Source organism: Crocodylus porosus, unplaced genomic scaffold, assembly GCF_001723895.1.
Source record: "Crocodylus porosus isolate Cpor-Errol unplaced genomic scaffold, CroPor_comp1, whole genome shotgun sequence".
Taxonomy (NCBI): Eukaryota; Metazoa; Chordata; order Crocodylia; family Crocodylidae; genus Crocodylus; species Crocodylus porosus.
The window spans coordinates 89,432,650-89,451,075 of NW_017728947.1; the positions used below are offsets into that span (position 1 = coordinate 89,432,650).

The 18,426-nt window shown below is 41.9% G+C and overlaps 1 protein-coding gene across 2 annotated transcripts in view; it reads left to right on the forward strand.

Moving 5' to 3' along the window:
• SLC24A4 (solute carrier family 24 member 4) overlaps window positions 1–18,426 on the forward strand; it is a 53,317-nt gene that overhangs the window by 22,381 nt on the left and 12,510 nt on the right. For both annotated transcript variants that reach the window (XM_019552433.1, XM_019552434.1), the window contains exons 10-12: window positions 548–689; window positions 10,657–10,823; window positions 14,159–14,273. In XM_019552433.1, the coding sequence (XP_019407978.1) occupies window positions 548–689; window positions 10,657–10,823; window positions 14,159–14,273 (424 nt within the window). The remainder of the gene's footprint in view (window positions 1–547; window positions 690–10,656; window positions 10,824–14,158; window positions 14,274–18,426) is intronic.

Consider the following 18,426-nt stretch of genomic DNA (forward strand, 5'->3'; position numbering starts at 1 on the left):
CTGGGTAAAAACTGGTGCTTAATGGTGACAACAGTAGCTGCCATAGTGCAATGAATGTAGCAAACCTTTCTCAGACAGGTATCCCTACATATCTCTGCAGTAGCCATACACAGTTATCATTATGGTTTGTTTAATCAGGCAAGGAAATAGTAGAGTTAATCCTGTTTGTGAAATACATAAGATCCTTGAATTCTTCTTGGGGGTAGAGAATCAGGGCTGGATAGAAGGTCCCACGGTTAATGTATAATCTGAAGGATATCTTCTCTTATAGTGCAGTGTCCTTCTCCAAGCTCAGCTGTGCAGTATCATAGTGCCCAGGTATAGGCACAGTTGGTGGTCTGAGGGTTGAAATCTCATGAGACCTAGACAAAAACTAGATGAGATACGATTCTGGATGAGCTATACTCATTAAATTGTACTCAGAATTTATTTTGAGAATGTGATATCCAAAGCCTCCTTTCAGGAGGGAGAAAGTGGTATGGTTTCAAAGAACAGAGTTGACAAGATTTGCAGAATTTTACAGCTTTTGGTGTGTATCTCTATGCAGCGTCAGCGACTGATTCAGTCTGCCAATGGCACAAGCAAACCGCTTCAGAATGGGAAGCACGAGAACATTGAAAATGGGAACATCCATGTGGACAACCAGGAAGAGAATGAGCATGATAACCTGTCTCCCTTTTCAATCCCAGGTAGGGCCTACCCTTCAGGACAAAAGAGAATGATGAAGACTGAGCAAAAGATAATTAAAATGCTGGGATTTAGGGTGTCAAAATAGACAAGATTCATGATTCGAAATTATGATGCCTGGGTGGAAGGATAGACACAGAAAGAAGTCATACTATAGTAAAATAGATGCCAGTTAGGTTCAGGTTAATGTGTAGCAACAGGATTGCACAGTGCTGTTAGAAATGGGAGTTAAACACTTGACACTGGTGTAGAGTTTTCCAGGTTTCTACTAGATACAGAACGGTGGTTTCTGGAGAAAGAGTGTATCAAAAACATAAATTCAACATAGACCAAACTAATCAGCAATGCGCCAATAATAACTTTGGGGTAAACTGGCCTCCTGATGAAAACTAGGCTGGTGTAGACAGGTATATTAATTACAAGACAGAAAAGGGAAAAAAGATGGAGACTCAGACGAATGTTATGAAATACAGGGCTGCATGCATGCATATATGTCTGGAGCTTATAGGTCAACTGTACGCAGTAATACCCACCTTCTGGGAGTACTTTAATATTGAATGATGAAAAGGGCTATAAACAGGCACATTCTTATCATGATGATTTGCATAGTACTTTACATATTAACTCATACCAAAGTATCTTCCAAATTTGGAAGCAGTACTTTCTACCACTGAAATGTAGACACTTCCAGAGATTCGCTTACCAGCAGCCTAATGGCAAATGGCAACATTACAATGAAAAATAAACCCTGCTTCCAATGAAAGTGAGGAGGAACATTATAAGCAGAGTGAAAGGGAAAAGAACATCCTTTGATTTCTGAGGGGCCTGTTGGTAAATGTATAGGGATCATAGCAGAAATGCTCTTGATTGAAAAATCCCTGGAGCCCACTGAAAAAGATCCTGGCTACATCTACATGTGCGCTTCACTGCAGAGTAGACTAATTAGCTCTGCAGTACAAGCATCATCATCTGCACATGTGCGGGTATTAGGGCACAGTAAACTAATTAACTCAGCTGTAAGATAGGACTGTCCCCAAGTAATTTACTGTGCTGAAATGCACATGTAGATGGTGACTGCAGGCATAAATTACACCCAGTCAACCTAGCCACGTGGGGGCCTGCTCTGCCCCAGCTCAAATTGCTGCTGTCATGGGCACACAGGTAAACACTCTGCCCGGGAGCAGTTTACTCTGGCACAAACTGCTCTGGAGTTTATTGCATCACATTAATTTCACATGTAGATTACCCACTGGGTGCATCCAGACATTCAGGCATGTGCAGCTTGTGGTGACGCAAACCTCTTTGCAGCATCACAGACCTCACACCTGGAACATTAAAACATGCTCCATGCTACAGATTTGATCCAGGAAATCCTGGTAGCAAAAACGGTGGGGAAAAATGTAGTGCAGCGCATGCATCTGTAGTGTACACACAGAGTACTGGCCATCCAGAGCAACCCTCTGAGTGCAAGCTAGGCTCCATGCTGCTAGATCTGCACCCCTGCTGCACCAAGACACCAGGTAAAGCTGCTAGTGCCAGCACTGATACCGGCCCCAGTCTCTCCTACCCCTACCCGGGACAATTAGCTGCTCACCAAAGCATGCATGCAGGGACGTGCAATGGGGCACAAAGCAGAAGTACACCTTTGTGCCTCCACTGCTTGATTGATGGAAATCACATATTTTCCCACTTAAAGTTATATGTAGTATTTTTAAATTCATTACACAATCAGTAAATATCTTCACTCACCTCACAGTAAAACGTAACCAACCATTCATTGTCCTGTGAAGACAGACCTATTAAATGGATTAAATGAATTTCAACAACTTCTGCATGCATTGAATGATTTTTTTTTTTTGAAGGGGGACAGGGGGAAGGAATTGTGTCTCTGTTTTTGTTTTTTTACTGTTTGCACTGTTTAGATGTAGGCACCTGGTCATGCCAGTGTGGGCAGTCAGTCATCACTGTAAAACTTTACACTTAAAGAAATCATTAGAACTACATTTGTAAATAAGACTTTCTTTAGAAAAAAACTTTTGTTATCAGCTTTGTTTGGAGCAACTTATTTCTACATTTCATTTTACCCTCTTGAATAGTTCAAAAACTGGGCAAATGCAATGCAGAGAGCAAACTGGTAGAACTTTTACTTTTTCTAGATTTGTGCAGAACTGAAAAGAGTTCTTCATAAATGAAACCCTATGTATAGATCAGAGTAGGGCTCCCTGGATATGTCCAGATGAGCATTCAGATGCAGGGGCCTGTGTTTGCCACTACTTTGTTCCCCAGGGCATACCCCGTATGCATGCTCTGGCACACACCAAATTGTTCCAGGTGGGATACAGAAGGCTGGGGCCAGCACCTGTGCTAGCCCCAGTAGCCTTACCTGGGGGCCTGGGGACCTCCTGGGGCAGCAGTGGCACTGATCTGGTGCGCTGCATGCACCACACTGCTTTTTTCTGATGTGGCTTTTTTTGACACCAGGATCTCCCCATGTCAAATTTTGGTGCTGTGCTGCAAACTGGCAATAAACTCCAGAGTTTACTGCTTCACATCAATTGCATTTGTAGATATACCCCTATATGAATTGACAGACCAACAGGATAGTTGGACATTTAAAATTCTTCTAATTATTTTTAGCTTTTGTTGTTCTGGCTGGAGCCATTTATCTGTTGGATTCTCATTGCTCAGCTCCTGTGCTCTGAGGGAGAATTTTTATTTTTTTTTCAAAAGCACGCTTGTTAATAGCATTGAAAGACATGTTAAGAAACTACACTATGCTTTATTGTTGTTTAAGTGCCATGGTACAATCAGTAGCCTAAAGAATACCTGACATTCAAAATTGGCTGTAGGGAGAAAGGTAATTTTCAGACAGTTTCCCAACATTCCCTCTCTCTCTCTCTTTTGATATATTTTCAGACTAGGAATAAGGCATATATGTTTATCTAAAGATCAAAAGGTCATGAATTTTTTCTGAACTATAAAGAACTCTATGAAGAATAGGCACTGAAAACACATTCCAAATCAAGTGATTGCAATGTGCTAAGTAGAGAATTCACTTCTGATTTTTTTAGAGCTTCAGTTAAAATGGTCAAGGATTTGTCTAAGCAACCAAAGATGCCTTGAGATGTTTTCAAGGGTGTTGTGGAGTACCACACAATGTTACACATACGTAGCGTGCAAACATCATTCACAGAATAAACCCAGACATTTCAAGTAGGAATGCTTAGTGTCAAAACCATTTTGACCTGTTGTGGTCTTTCTGAGTTCTTTGCAATAAAAGAATTTCTTTATTATTTTTCTGTAGTAAAATAATCAAATGAAAACAAAGAGCTGAGAATTTGCAAAGAGGACCTTGAGTCCAAGGGAGTCTACTGAGGTTGAGAACCACTGCTTTAAACATTTTTTTCCTGCTGTTCTCTAGCGCTTTTCTTTTTGTGGGTTTGATTTACTTCAGATTTACCTGTCCTAGTTACTTCTGTCAGGACAAGTTTCACCTGAAACAAAAATAGATGTAAGTGAAGTTTAAAGTACTAGTTCTTTTTCTGTGTGATACTGATTTTTTATGTACTGTGTCTATGTCCTGCTCATTGCTCTGTTCATGATCCTTCTGCAGTGAGGCTCAGTTATAGAAGTAAGGCTCTGGAGCATGTGATTGGAAACAGAGACAATTACATAAAGGAAGTTAAGATAGTATCAAAATACAATGTCCAGTTTGGACTGTGAAATGGATTTCAAACCCAAATTTCAGAGAGATGTTAATGTTCAGGATTTGATTCAGGCCCATCTTGAAATGGAAGGTAATAAAACCAGCTACCATGGGGTAGCAAGGGCTGGGACACAACCCCTGTTATACCTTCGTGGGACCGGCAGCACCAGTGGGAAATTGGTGCTCTGGAGGAGGTCCACGGAGAAACTGGAGGGGTTTGCAGGCACCAGGGACTGGAGGACATGTGTCCCAGGGAGCCAGCACTGACTGACTCAGGAGGAAGCCCAGGCTGTTTAAAGGGAGGCATTCAGTGTCTCCCAAAACAAAGGTGGTACAGCTGGACTGAGAGGAGAACCAGCAGAACTGGGGACACAGCCAGCCAAACCCTTGTGGGACGTTGCGACCGGGCAGCCATGAGCAAAGGACAACCCTGGCACATCCGGCGAGATAAGTGACAAATGGATGGTGGGATAGTGGTGGGTAGCCCCACAAACCGAAGGGCAGGGGACAGACAACCAAGACAGACTGGAAAGAGGGCAAGAGCAGACCCATAGATCCAGGGGTAGCCTCAAGGGAAGTAGAGATAGTTCAGACACAAGAGGGATATGTCCAGGCCAACTAGGAGAATATTAGCAAGGCTTGAACCAGTTGAAGTGAGCCTAGCTGGACCTTTGAACCTGGAAGAGCAGCCAGGGGCTCAGAACTTGACTTTAGTGTATTTGAGAGTCTGGACCACAGACACAGTGAACAAGAGTCTGTTTCTTTTTTTCTCTCTCTGATTTAGTACTCCTGGGCTAGGGAGAGACAGCTGGAGAGAAGGATCCCCTTTGCATCTGAGTTATAGTTACTCGGGTCCTAATCCATGCACCTGGACTCTGTGAAGCAGTTCAGTTTAATAGACCTGAAGCAAGGCTGAGGGAGACCAACCCAGGTGAGACCTGCCAACCCAGGGAAGATCACCAAACATAGAGCCTCGTGAGAGAGGAGCTGGAGGCAGCAACAGAGGGGGAGAGAGAGAGGGAGGAAGTAAGGCAGTTGCAGTGTATAACGAGCAACTAAGCCTGAGGAGGGAGATTTGGCTGGAGGAAGCAGACACTGACAAGTTGCAGAGCAAGTCTGGGAGGAATCAAGGTCCAGCAACTCACACTCACTGTCAACAGAGAATAAGGACCCATCACCTGAAAGGAAAGGGGAAGGGTATAGGGAAGGTAGAGCCTTGCAGAAGACTGGCACCTTGTCAGATGGACCTATGCTCGAAGTACCATCCATTCTCCCAAACACCTGATCTTAATTACTTCTAAATCTCATCTTTGTAAATAATAATCTAACTAGGACTAGGAAGATAGGGTAGTTAAATCATTTTTCATTGTAGGAAAAGATTTTGCTTTGTTTTCAAAATGAAGGAAGATTTTAAAAGCCACATATTTAAAAACAGGCAGAATGAAACACTTCAAAACAAAACACAACTGAGCGGGTCAGATCCTCAGCTAAAATGAACTGGTGTAGCTATATCAATTTTTCTGGTTTATATCAGTGGAAGTCTCTCTCAGCATGTATTTTGGTAATTCATTGGTAACAGATACAGTAATCATAGAATTGAAGGACTGGAAAGGACTTGCAAGATCATCAAGTTTGGTCTCCTGCCATGGGCAGGAAGTTTTTGGGCTCAGACAAGCTCAACAAAGTGCTTGTCCAGCCTCATCTTGAACACCTCCAAGGGTGGCGACTGCACCACCTTTGGCTATAATGCAAAATACTTATTAGAATTCATAGGATTAGAGTTAGGGATGACTGGATTTTTTTTGACGTAGCAAAATTTCAGTGACCTTAAAAAATCAGAATAGGTGAGGGGCAATTTGCAGAAAGTTTCCTGTAATTTGCCCTGGTTTTAGCCATCTCTAAATCAGAGATCTACATGGCTTACTAAAGCTGTCTGGAGTACCACTAGACAGGATAAATGTTTTTTACAGGTTGTCAAGGTTCAACGTCTGGCACATGAGCAAACCAGTAACTGCCTGAGGTCAGGAAGAGGTTTTCTTTATATTGTTGTTTTTGAGGATTTTGAAACATTGTTCTGATGCATCTGGTACATCACTGTCAGGGGGCAGAGTAGCAGAGTAGATGGACCATTGGTTGGAAATGCAACGGCGATTCCTGTATTCTGAATGTTAAGTTCCGTTGCTGTGCACTCATTTCTCACCACATTTCTTTCCATTCCTTTGAAGGGTGGATTCAGTGGAGTAGCTATCAAGTTTGAAAACCTGAACTGCAACAAGGCAGGCAAGGTTCTTTGAGCAGATGTGATATCTTTTATCACAACTACATGCAACAATGCAATTGACTTCTGTCAGTGGTGTCACAGCCTTTCCCCTGTCTAAGCTAGACAAAACTGAGTTCTTTGCCATGTACCACACAGGGCTCTTTCAGATGAGACTGAGATCCTGTCTGTTCTGCATGGGTATTACAAATCTGATGACACTTTTCTTAGAATGAGAAACTTTGGCCTACTGTCACTGATCAAAAATATCCCTTCTCATCACTGTTGCAGCAACACCAGTGCCTTTCACCTCAAGAAGCCTGCATTTTAGTGAGAAGGGATTTCTATGAGTATAAAGGTTATAAGCTCCTTTGAGATGAAAGGCATTATAGGAATATACTGAAAGCAAGTATAGGACTGTTTATGCTGGTATTGTCCCCAGGTTCACATAAACTTTGTAATCAGCCTCCCATGTAATGACCTCTTTAGAATACGTGGAATGGTTGGATTCCAAAATAACTGATAGACAAAGTAGAATATATGGATTTGTAAAAAAAGAAATGACCGTCCTCCTGTTACAGTATTGTAAGTCAGGAATAACTCCATTGTAATCTGAGTTACAAGGTATAAAACTATGCAAGTGAGAGCAAAATCCAGATCAGTGATGCATTCTCTAATGAAGCAACATACATTCTTGTTTGTAAGGAGGGTAGTAAATAATATAATTCTTTTTTCAGCTGTAAGTGAAAATAGTAATAATATTGGATAGAGGAAAGTCTGTGAAAAGAGCTTTTCCAGTGCCTTGAAATGGAGATTTCCATCTTTTGTTAAAAGATCTCCTTAATAATATTTATGAAGCAATCTCCCTTCTCTGCAAAAATGCTTGGGGTGCTGAACAGCAATTATAAAGTAATTTCTCATTAACTGGAACTCCCCAACCTCAAAAAAATTACAGAGAAATGGATGGACCAAAAACAAAGCAATAACACAGCAACATCTGAAGTAATTTTTAAAACACCTCTGGAAAAAATGCTTTGAGATTTTTTATTGCTTAGTGTGAAGAGAACTGAAAGCGAGACCCACACTATCAGAGATATCAGAGCGGAAGCTCAGTTGCCGCAGTGGCAGAACCCTAAACATTACTTGATATGTGAGGGCAAAATTTCGTAGCTGTTAGGGCTGGCACCACTGAGAACAGTCTAGCTCCATCCTCTTTCGAACCCCCGAGCCTGGTAGGTCAGGGCTCTAAATGGATTTTCCAGTGTAAGGGGCCAGTTCCATTTAGAGCTAAATATCCCTACAAGACAAATGAATCTGCCCCATCTCAGCAGCCAATGCAATGAACATTAAGCGTGATGATCACATGTGATCGTGATTGTTCAAACCCACAAGCAATCATGCCACTGTATCTGAACAAGCTGTAAGGCGCAGAACAGCTTTACCATAATCTAGCAAAGAGGGAATTGCAATAATTGAGCCCAAGGGTCACAGAAAAACAGGTTGCTGGTCATTATGTGATAATGGGAGTGGAACTGTTATGTGAAGAAGGATATTTGGTTATGCATTTTGTAGAGCTGAAAGCCTATTTTCTCTCCAGTGCCTTTCTCTGGGTAGAACAAAAATGGCATCCAGACGTTAAAGTGAATGCTAATAAGCAAGTCATCTTAGATAGTCAATGCCTGTTTGGCAACACGGCTTCTGTCTTTCTGGGAGTGAGGATAAGATTTAGCAAAGCCAGTGCAAAGGCAGCATGAATATGCATAGCTTAGGTTCTTTGCCAATGCAGGACTTAGAGCAGGATCCCCTTTGAGGTACATGCTCCCTGACAGACGCATTGAACGATAGTGCATGCTTACTCCATATTGTATAGCTAGGAATATAGTGTTCTTGCACCAGCACTAAGTGCTGAAACAAATGGGCCTGATTTGATTATAGCATAACTATAGGTGACACCTCTGAAGTTAATGAAGTTATGCCAGGATCAGAACTGATCTTTATTTTTTTCCTGTCATTCAGTTAGATGGTCACTCACTGATCCTGCACTTGGAATTAAACACTGAGGAAATTTCAAGCACGGAACCGACTGATTCATTTGACTTTGAACCAAGCTTAGCAACATGGGTAGATAAAGAGCACAAATGAACCAGCATGAGTCTTGTAACGGTCTGAGCTGATACAAATTAAACAACAGGAGGTCTAAATTATCATAGCACTATTTACAGCCCTAGTAACATGTAGTTTAGATCTCACTATAAGGCTAAATAGTGTCATTCCCTTACCTGAAAAGAGGTGATTTGAGGTAGAATTTTTTTTCAGAATATCTGTATACAAACAGCAGAAAGTACAAGGTCCCTCCAGTAAATCTGTAACAGCTCCCCAACAATGTGTAAAGTCCTAGGGTAGAGAGGTTCTGAGAGAATATTGCTTTTCAAAATAAGCTTATAAGATCTGAGCTCCAGAAGCCCAAACTGAGGGGAGAAGACTGCCAAGTGTAGCATGTTTCCTGGAGGGGCATATTTGCTTATTAGCATTCACTTTAAAATCTCATGTTAAAGACCTGAGTCAGCACTTGCAAACGTATGTAACTAAGTTCATGTTAACTCCCAGTTACCTCATGAAGATTATTGCATGGAGCCTTGTTTTCAGGCAGACTGGTGTGTGCTCTTAAAAATTAAATATTTTCTATTAAATATAGAAAGGTTTAATGTTTGATTGCACTCCATCTGATGCATTATGGGTCAAAGCGTTGATCACAGACCCACTGAAGTCACTGAAAGACTCCGGTTGACTTTGGAGGGGTTTGGATCAAGACACGATGCTGAAATATTTAATTAAGCAAAACCCCTGCTGAACTCTGTGGGAGTTTCCCCAGAGTCTTACCTGCTTTTATTAACTTGGGTAAGTAACTTCATTTGAATATTATTTTAAATAAGAACTGGTATTTTTCCCCTCTTTGGTTTGATTTTTCCATCTATTTTAAAATGGCACATTTTAATGGATTGTGTGCACATAATTGTCAGATAATTGCCAGATTATTTATATTGCTCCTAGTGTCAAGAAATCCCTGCTAGCTTAATTACATCAGGAAAACAAACATGTAGCAGGCTTCACAAATTCCACAAAGAATATGAAAGTAGTCGTTAGTGTGTGAAAATCCTAGGATTTTCTTCAGACCTCATGAACTGAGATTTACCAGTACATTTTTGCAGTACTTTTGAAAGTGATGGTGTTTCACATGTTTGTATAAGTAGTAATGCCTGACCTTTTTATATAACATTTTTCATCAGTTGATCTCTGAGTGCTTTGAAAAAGAGGCCACTATCCTTATCCTCATTTTACAGAGGGGGAGACTGAGGCACAGAAAAGGTCACCCAGCAGGCAGTAGCAGAGTCCTAGTTTGGTGCACTATTCACTTGAATACAATCAGTCTGTGAAGTAAGAGTATATTAATATAATATTACTCAGATAAAAACAGTTATTTGCAAATTCTCTGACACTAATTGCCTCCAAAGCACAGCTTAGGATTGGGACTTATGTCAGTTTTATATCAGCTAAGAATATTTTCTGGTTATTAAACAGATGGATACAGTTTTGTAAAACTATACATTTTTCTCTGTTCCCTTAAAATAGGTTTATGAGTAAAACTTAACATTTGCTCTTTATTTCAGGTGAGAGCTTAATAGTAATTTGAAGCATGCCCTTCAAAGAGCAAAATACCGACTTTGGATTTGGAATTCAGACAGAGCAAATACATTAGAGCTCATAGTCTTTGTTGGGGGAGCACATGCACAGCTGCTGTATTATACTTCTCACCCCAGGGTAGTACTGGGCTGATGATACAGGGCAACTGAAATTGTAAAGGTTGAAGAAGGGCTCACTAGACCCTGAAACCAAAGCGCACAACTGTCAGCAGTCCTGTCTTACTCAGTACCTATGAACAGAGCCTGGCACCGTGACAGGGAAGTTAAATACACGCCCCCCAACCCTGTCTTTTTTTTTCTTGCAGATGGAAAAGTGAACAAGATCAAGTGGATTTTGACATGGCCATTGATATTTCTGCTTTTTTGTACCATTCCAAACTGCAGCAAGCCACGCTGGGAGAACTTTTTCATGCTGACATTTATTTTATCCACTCTGTGGATTGCATTGTTTTCCTATTTTATGGTGTGGATGGTAAGTGGACACAACAAAACATTTTATTAACTGAAATGTACAAATTGATAACTTCAGCACCAATCCTAATTTGTATGCAACATAGTAGTAAGTTAACATCCTGGCCATTTGAATATTCTGTCCCATATGCCAGTCTCTTTGCACAGTGAATTAGGTCAATCTTTTTAAATGTAGTGGGTCCCTGAAGGTGCATGTAATTGCTTACATGGTTTTTTAGAAGTGATGTGCTTATTCCCTGCCATTAGGTGAGTGTTAGGCACTGAAGACACAGGCAGACATTCAGACCCCCGTTGTAACTCATAGTGCTTTATTTTACATGGCTCAGTGCTGCTCACATCTCTCTTTTTGCTTTGTCCAGCCTGAGCTGCAGGTGGTTTGGGGAGTAGAATGGATCCCCCTTGCCTTGTGGACCTGGCCCAGCTCCCACCAGTACCCAAGCCAGAGTAGCTGGGGGGGGAAGGGGGCTCTGTTCCATTCCCCCCAGCTCCAGCCAGGCAGCAAACCGTAGCAGGCAGCTTCTTCATCTAATACCTCATTTGAGGAGGGTTATTTCTTTGCATGATCAGCCATCCTAAAAGCATTCTGCAGCCATGCATGTGTGTCATGGCATGGCTGTAGAACGCTTTCAGGGTCTTGACTGTATGAAAAATGAAATCATCTTCAGCACCACTGTTTAAGTGCCCAGCACTTAAAATTATGATCCTGAAATTTACTGTCACATTAAATTGGGAAGGTACTGAGGACTGCAGGATCAGATGCACTGTAAAATGCTTTGAGTAAAACATCCTGTGTTAGTCAAAAATATTATCCCTCTTGATTAATGTTTCACTGATTGCCTAGAAAAACTTTTAATTTGCTCTTTACATGTGAAAAGCTTAGTTCTGAGAACAGAGATCCCTGATATGATCAATACAGAAATTTCTTACTTTAAGATCTAAACCAAGCTCCTGTGTTTCACGTTCTCATTTTCTTTCAGTTTTTATAGTTCAAATGTACATTTTAGTTGGAGAAGACTGGTACTCAAGTAGCAGATGTGAGACTGTAAATTAAAAAAATCCTTTTTTTGAAATGTAAAAAGGTATCTTTATTTTCTGAACAAAGAGCCAAAGTTAACAGTTACAATACAAAAGAACCTTTAAGACAATGGCAGGATGCATAGAGAGTGTATGTACATGCCCATTTTTCCACATCACCAAAAGGAAGAAATCATCATTTTTTTTCCACAATGATAAATTTGTACCTTTGGAAATGGATTTTCTAAGTTTGATATGACCTTTTCGAAACATCTTCATTTATGAGCTTCAAAATTTGTTTGAAACGTATGAATTGTAAGTCTGAGTTATATTTGTCTGGGACTCATGCCAATAGCTCTGCTATCGCCAAAGTATATTATGCATTTTTAGATTGCTTTATTTTTACCCTTCTACTTGTGGAGAATCCTGTTTTTTTCATGTAGCTATTTTCTAAAGTATTACACTTTCTCCTGATTTAGAATACATAGTAAATGAGATTCATATGTTAGCCATTCTGTCTCTCTGGTACAGTGTTGCTACAGCCTGCTGCTTGTCCATCCCATTAAGGTTATTATACTTTCTCCTTTTATACCATATTTTCAGACCTGTTAAAATCAGAGGGAGAGCAAAGACCAAGGTAAAAATGTGACCTTAGATATTATAGCAGGATTCCTTACCTCTTGCTTTCAAGAAATAGCCATATCCCAGTACCCCACTAATACTTGCCTTTTTAGGATGTACATAGACATCTGTCTATCCTAGTGTAATGTACGTACTGGTGTAAATTACTGGGATCCAGAATGAGTAGATATGCCATTATCCCAGGACAGTTAACACAGCTGTCAGCTACACAACCCTCACCTTATGGATGGTGGGGGAGTAGGTTTGGCTTTAGCAAAATGGCTACCCCAAGTTGGACCACCTAATTCTTTCTGAGTTAATTCTCCAGTAGATTTTGATCTAATTTAAGGATTTGTATTGTTTTTGTTCCTTTTTAACACTTACGTAATCATCTGTCTGCGGAGTCAGTGGAGCATTCTCTCAATCAGGGATCAACAACTTACAGCTCACAGGCTGAAACAAGATTTAACTAGTCTACCAAACATGCCAAAAAACGATATTGTCCCAGAAATGTATAGATCTGCTGTTAGTAAGTTTTGCATGAGATTGCTCCATCTAGTGGAGGAATATCTAACATCTGCTGTCTCTGGCCCATTTTAGGACCAAGCTGTGTTAATTTGGCCCACTGTTAGCAAAAAGTTATTGACCTCTGCTCTCAATAATGGGGTAGTTTAATTTAACCCTCTGCCTACATTGCAGGGGTGGGGGTTGGGGCGGGGAAACACTCCACTCCTTTTGGATAGACACAAGGCTAATAAAACAACAGTCCAAACAAATAGGACTTACCTATTTATGCTCATAGAAGACATCACCACAATGCTTCCAAGTGGTAGCACTGTGATTTAGGGGAGCCCCTTGGCCTTACTACAAGCTCCGGTCCTACATCCTCCCTAATTAAACACCTGGCTGCTCCCTGCTTCATTCCACAAACACACATGGATCTGCTTCCTGCATTTCCTTGTCTGGCTGATAAGCCTCCTCTCTTGACCTGTTGGCAGGGTCTTTTAGCTTGCTCCATCTCAGATCCTTCCCACCCTTACTGGGAGTCCCACTGCAGGCTGCTACCACTTTCTGGACACTGGAAGTCCCACCTGGGCCATTTGGAGATTGTACATATCCTGTTTACTCCAAGTGCATCTTCAGCAAGAGACTTACAGCAACCCTGCTTCTTCCCTAGTCTCTGCCTTGCTGGGGAAAGGAAGCATTAATTCTTCCCCATTCTCAGCATTCTCAGTTGGTGTGTGCTCTTCTTGGGTGGATGAATCCAGGAAGAGCACACACCAACTGCAGATGCTTCCTCAGCCTGAAGAAGGGTTTTTAAACCCAAAAGCTTGTTAAGAAACATTTTTCCAACTATTTAAGTTGGTTTAATAAAAGATATCAGATTCACCAAAAGACCCTTGTCTGTCTAAAATTTTATACACCTCATACCAGCCATTTTTAGTCAGGTTGTTGCTACAGTTTTGTTTCATTACACAGGTGTGTGCAAACCATTTTTAGTCAAGTTATTGCTACAGTTGTGGTTCATTATGCACATGTGTGTGTGTGTGTGTGTGTGTGTGCGTGTGTGTGTGTGTGTGTGTGATCTTTGTCATGCCAGCCTCTGGAAATGAAAGTGAAAAACTGTATTGGAATTTCAGGATTAGTCTGAGAGAGACTTCCCAGTTAGTACACATGGCTCTGTTTTTCCTTACTGCACAGGTTACTGTGATTGGATACACTCTGGGGATTCCTGATGTTATCATGGGCATTACTTTCCTAGCAGCAGGAACAAGTGTACCAGACTGCATGGCCAGCTTAATAGTAGCAAGACAAGGTATCATTTCTGTTTGAAAGTTCTGATGATTTCACATACATATTGTATGCTCTTCTGTTTTAATATGCATGTTTCCCAGTTGTGCTTGTTGCAGTTGTTTTATGGGAGTAGGGCCTCGTCAGGGACCAGGGTCCCAATGTACTAGGGACTATATAAACTCAGAACAAAAAAGTATTCCCTCCCCTGTTGTTGCTTTGGTTGTGAATACAGGGCACTTGTTACTTCTAAATAAAAAGTTCCCAAACTTTTTTCTTATTGCATAGCCCCTTCCAGATTTACCAGCTGCCCATGTACCCCTACCAGCACACATTTTATATTTTAACCCCTTAAATGCCAATTATTATTATAATGAAAATTAAATCCGCCATTACAAAATTTCTCCCACATACCCTTGAGATACTCTGCATACCCCCAGGGGTACACTTACCACAGTCTAGGAACTCCTGTTCTAAGTGATTTGTACAATCAGGAAAAATTGCATTATGTCAAGTCATTAAACAGTGAAAGTGCAGCTTATATCGATCGCGTGACAAAGTTATAACCTGTACAACCCATAAATACGAAAATAGCCAAAAATACGATTGTAAACCCAAAAAAAAGTACATATGCAGATTTGATACTTGTCATGTGTAAAACTTGCATTGATTTCAAGAAGATTTCCATAGGCTTTTGGGCAAAAATACAGAATGAAGAGAGGATACTTGCCTCAAGCATGCTTCAGTCTGAATGCATACACACATAGCATATTCCCTTGAGGTTTGTTAACACTGAGCAGGGTCAGATTAATTTTAACAAGTCATTTTCAATTTTCCTAATTAAACAGCTGAAGAAAGTCTGACATATTTCTACATAGCTGAATTTTTTTTTCAGCTTTCCAATTTTTTTCACTTGAGAAATACTTGTGGCCACATTCTTTCTTGTTGTTGCTTAACACCATTAAGCATGGCTGTGTATTCATCCGTATTACACAGGGAGAGAAACAGGGAGTAATACTAGTATTTCACAGTAGTTCTCACAGCCCTTATTGCCAAAGGGTAGTTCTCCATTTGCCAGGTCTCATACAGACTCCAGTAAACCAACAACAGTTCTGAGGGGATAAATTAGCCACCAGAGGAGGCCAGTACAGCCCCCACATCTGTAATACAAGAATAGCACAGGCATATTAAACATGTATCATTTATAAGAGCTACACGTTTCTTACTAAGTCTATTCTTCAGGTATGTTTTACCTATCTAAAATAATTATATATTTAAAATAATCCTTTTTCCACTTCATATTAATTACTTGCAGGAAAATCTCAAAAAAATCTGTATTTGGAATTGCTCTGGGATTATCTGCCTATTAAAGTTTCTTCCACATATGACAAGAAATTGAGTAGATCTGTACAAGAATACAGGGGGAAAGGCTGAATTTTAATATGTTTATTTCACTGTTTGAATCTTCATGGAAAATAAATGGGATCAGCAGTCGTTATGATGATTTGAAATATGGATCAAAAGGTCAATGGGAAGAAAAGATTCTTGCATAAAGCAAGTTATTTTATAAGTTAGTTAATACTGTGTTTGAGTTAAACCATTGATTTCTATGGACCAAAACCTTGTGGTAGTTATTATGTGTTTGGCTAAAAAATCAATAAGGATTTCTCGCTGACAATACAAAACAGCTTGGCAAGGTAGCAAGTAAGAAATTCTCAGTCTCGCCTTTGGGGTGCATTGTGCATACACAGCATTTGAGTATATGTTTACAAAGTTTTAATGCACCGAAAATAACTGAAAATACTATAATAGTGAAGGACTGTTGTCAGTCACTCTACCACAAACCATCCTTGGGATCTGAGATTGTCTGTACTACAGACCATATCATGCTGAGTGCCCTGGTTTCAAAGGCTGGCCATGCCATCCAACAGGCACTGTGTCTGATATATTTGCAGGTTCCTTCAGATTGCTGAGTTCATTGGCAAGGACACTTGTCAGTAAGATTAGAGCACTTGCTCTGGCATGAAATGTACTGCGTGAATTTGGTACTTGTACAGGTAATTGGGTGCATTCCCAAAGAAGAAGTAAGATGGACTGAATGCTTCAACCAGCCCCACGATTGTATCATAGATTCATAGATGTAGAGTTGGAAGGGACCTAAGTAGATCTTCAAGTCCGACCCCCTGCCCTGGGCAAGAGAGAATACTGGGCTCATATGACCCCAGCTAGGTGATTATCTAGCTTCCTCTTAAAGACCCCCAGGGTAGGAGCCAGCACCACTTCCCTTGGAAATTGGTTCCAGATCCTAGCCATCCTGACTATGAAGTAGTGCCTTCTAATGTCCAGTCTGAACCTACTCTCAATCAGCTTATGGCCTTTATTCCTTGTTACTCTGCAAGGTGCTCGGGGGAACAGGGTCTCTCCCATTCCCCGCTGGTCCCCCTTGGTAAGTTTATAGACGGCCTCCAGGTCCCCCCTCAGCCTTCTCTTGTGGAGGCTGAACAGGTTCAGGTCCCGTAGCCTCTCCTTGTAGGGTCTCCCCTGCTGTCCCCAGATCATACGAGTGGCCCTCCTCTGGACCCTCTCAATGCTGGCCACATCCCTCCTAAAGTGCGGCACCCAGAACTGGATGCAGTACTCCAACTGTGGCCTGACCAGTGTCACGCAGCGGGGGAGGATCACCTCCTTGGCTCTGCTTGTGATGCATCTGTGGATGCATGACAAGGTGCGGTTGGCCTTACTGACCGCGTCCTCACATTGGCAGCCCATGTTCATTTTGGAATCAATAGTGACTCCAAGATCCTTTTCTGCCTGTGTGCTGATAAGAAGGGAGTTCCCCAGCCTGTAGGTATGCTGCTGGTTCTTACTGCCCAAGTGCAGCACCTTGCACTTGTCAGTACTGAATCCCATCCTATTCTCATTTGCCCACCCCTGTAACCTGTCCAGGTCCAGCTGTATCCTGTCCCTCCCTTCTAGCATGCCCATCTCGCCCCAAATCTTGGTGTTGTCAGCAAATTTGAACAGGGTGCTTTTCACCCCCTCATCCAAGTCGCTGATAAAGAAATTGAACAGTGAGGGCCCAAGGACCGAGCCCTGGGGGACTCCACTGTCCAGATCCCTCCAGGTCAAATATGACTCGTCCACCACCATTCTCTGGGTGCAGCCCCACAGCAACCCATCTGACTGTGTAGGCATCAGTGCCACAGTCACCTAGCTTTTTAATGAGAATGGGGCGGGAGACAGTGTCAAAGGCCTTCCTGAAGTCCAGAAAGACTACATCCACCGCAACACTCGCGTCCAGTGATTTTGTAACCTGATCATAGAAGGCAATCAGGTTGGTCTGGCCCTAATGAACTCATGCTGGTTGCCCCTGAGCATCGTACCCCCTGCTGGTCCTTCACAAATGTGCTCCTGGATAATCTTCTCAAAGAGCTTCCCCAGGATCGAAGTAAGACTAATGGGCATATAGTTGCCCAAGTCCTCCCTCCTCCCTTTTTTGAAAATGGTGACCACGCTGGCCTTCTTCCAGTCATCTGGCCAGAGCACCACGAGTGCTCATAAAGCCATGCCAGCTTGGGTATAACCCCTGCCAATTCCCTCAGGACCCTGGAGTGGAGAGCATCTAGACCTGCTAATTTGAACATGTCCAGCCCCTCCAGAAATCCCCTAACTCAGTCCTCCATGACCCTAGGCCTGGCGGAGTCTCTCCTGAGTCCATCCTGAATCTCAGTGGGGGAGTCCTGGTCCCTGCACAAAAAAATGGAGGCAAAGAAATTGTTAAAAAGGTCTGCTTCTTCCTCTGGTGCAACCACCAGATTGCCAAGCGTATCCTGCAGGGGCCCCATGTTACCCGGTGCCTTCTTCATACTCCCTATCTATTTAAAAAAGGACTTTTTGTTGTCCTTGGTGGAGGTATACTCCTCATAGATTTCATACACGTTAGGGCTGGGAGGGACCTCGGGAGATCATCGAGTCCAGCCCCACCGCCCGAAGGGCAGGAAGTCAGCTGGGGTCATAGGATCCCAGCAAGATAAGCATCCAATTTGCTCATGAAGGTGTTCAATGTAGGTGCTTGAACCACCTCTGATGGCAGACTGTTCCAGACCTTGGGGGCTCAGACAGTAAAGAAATTCTTCCTTATGTCCAGCCTGAAACGGTCTTGCAGGAGTTTATAACCG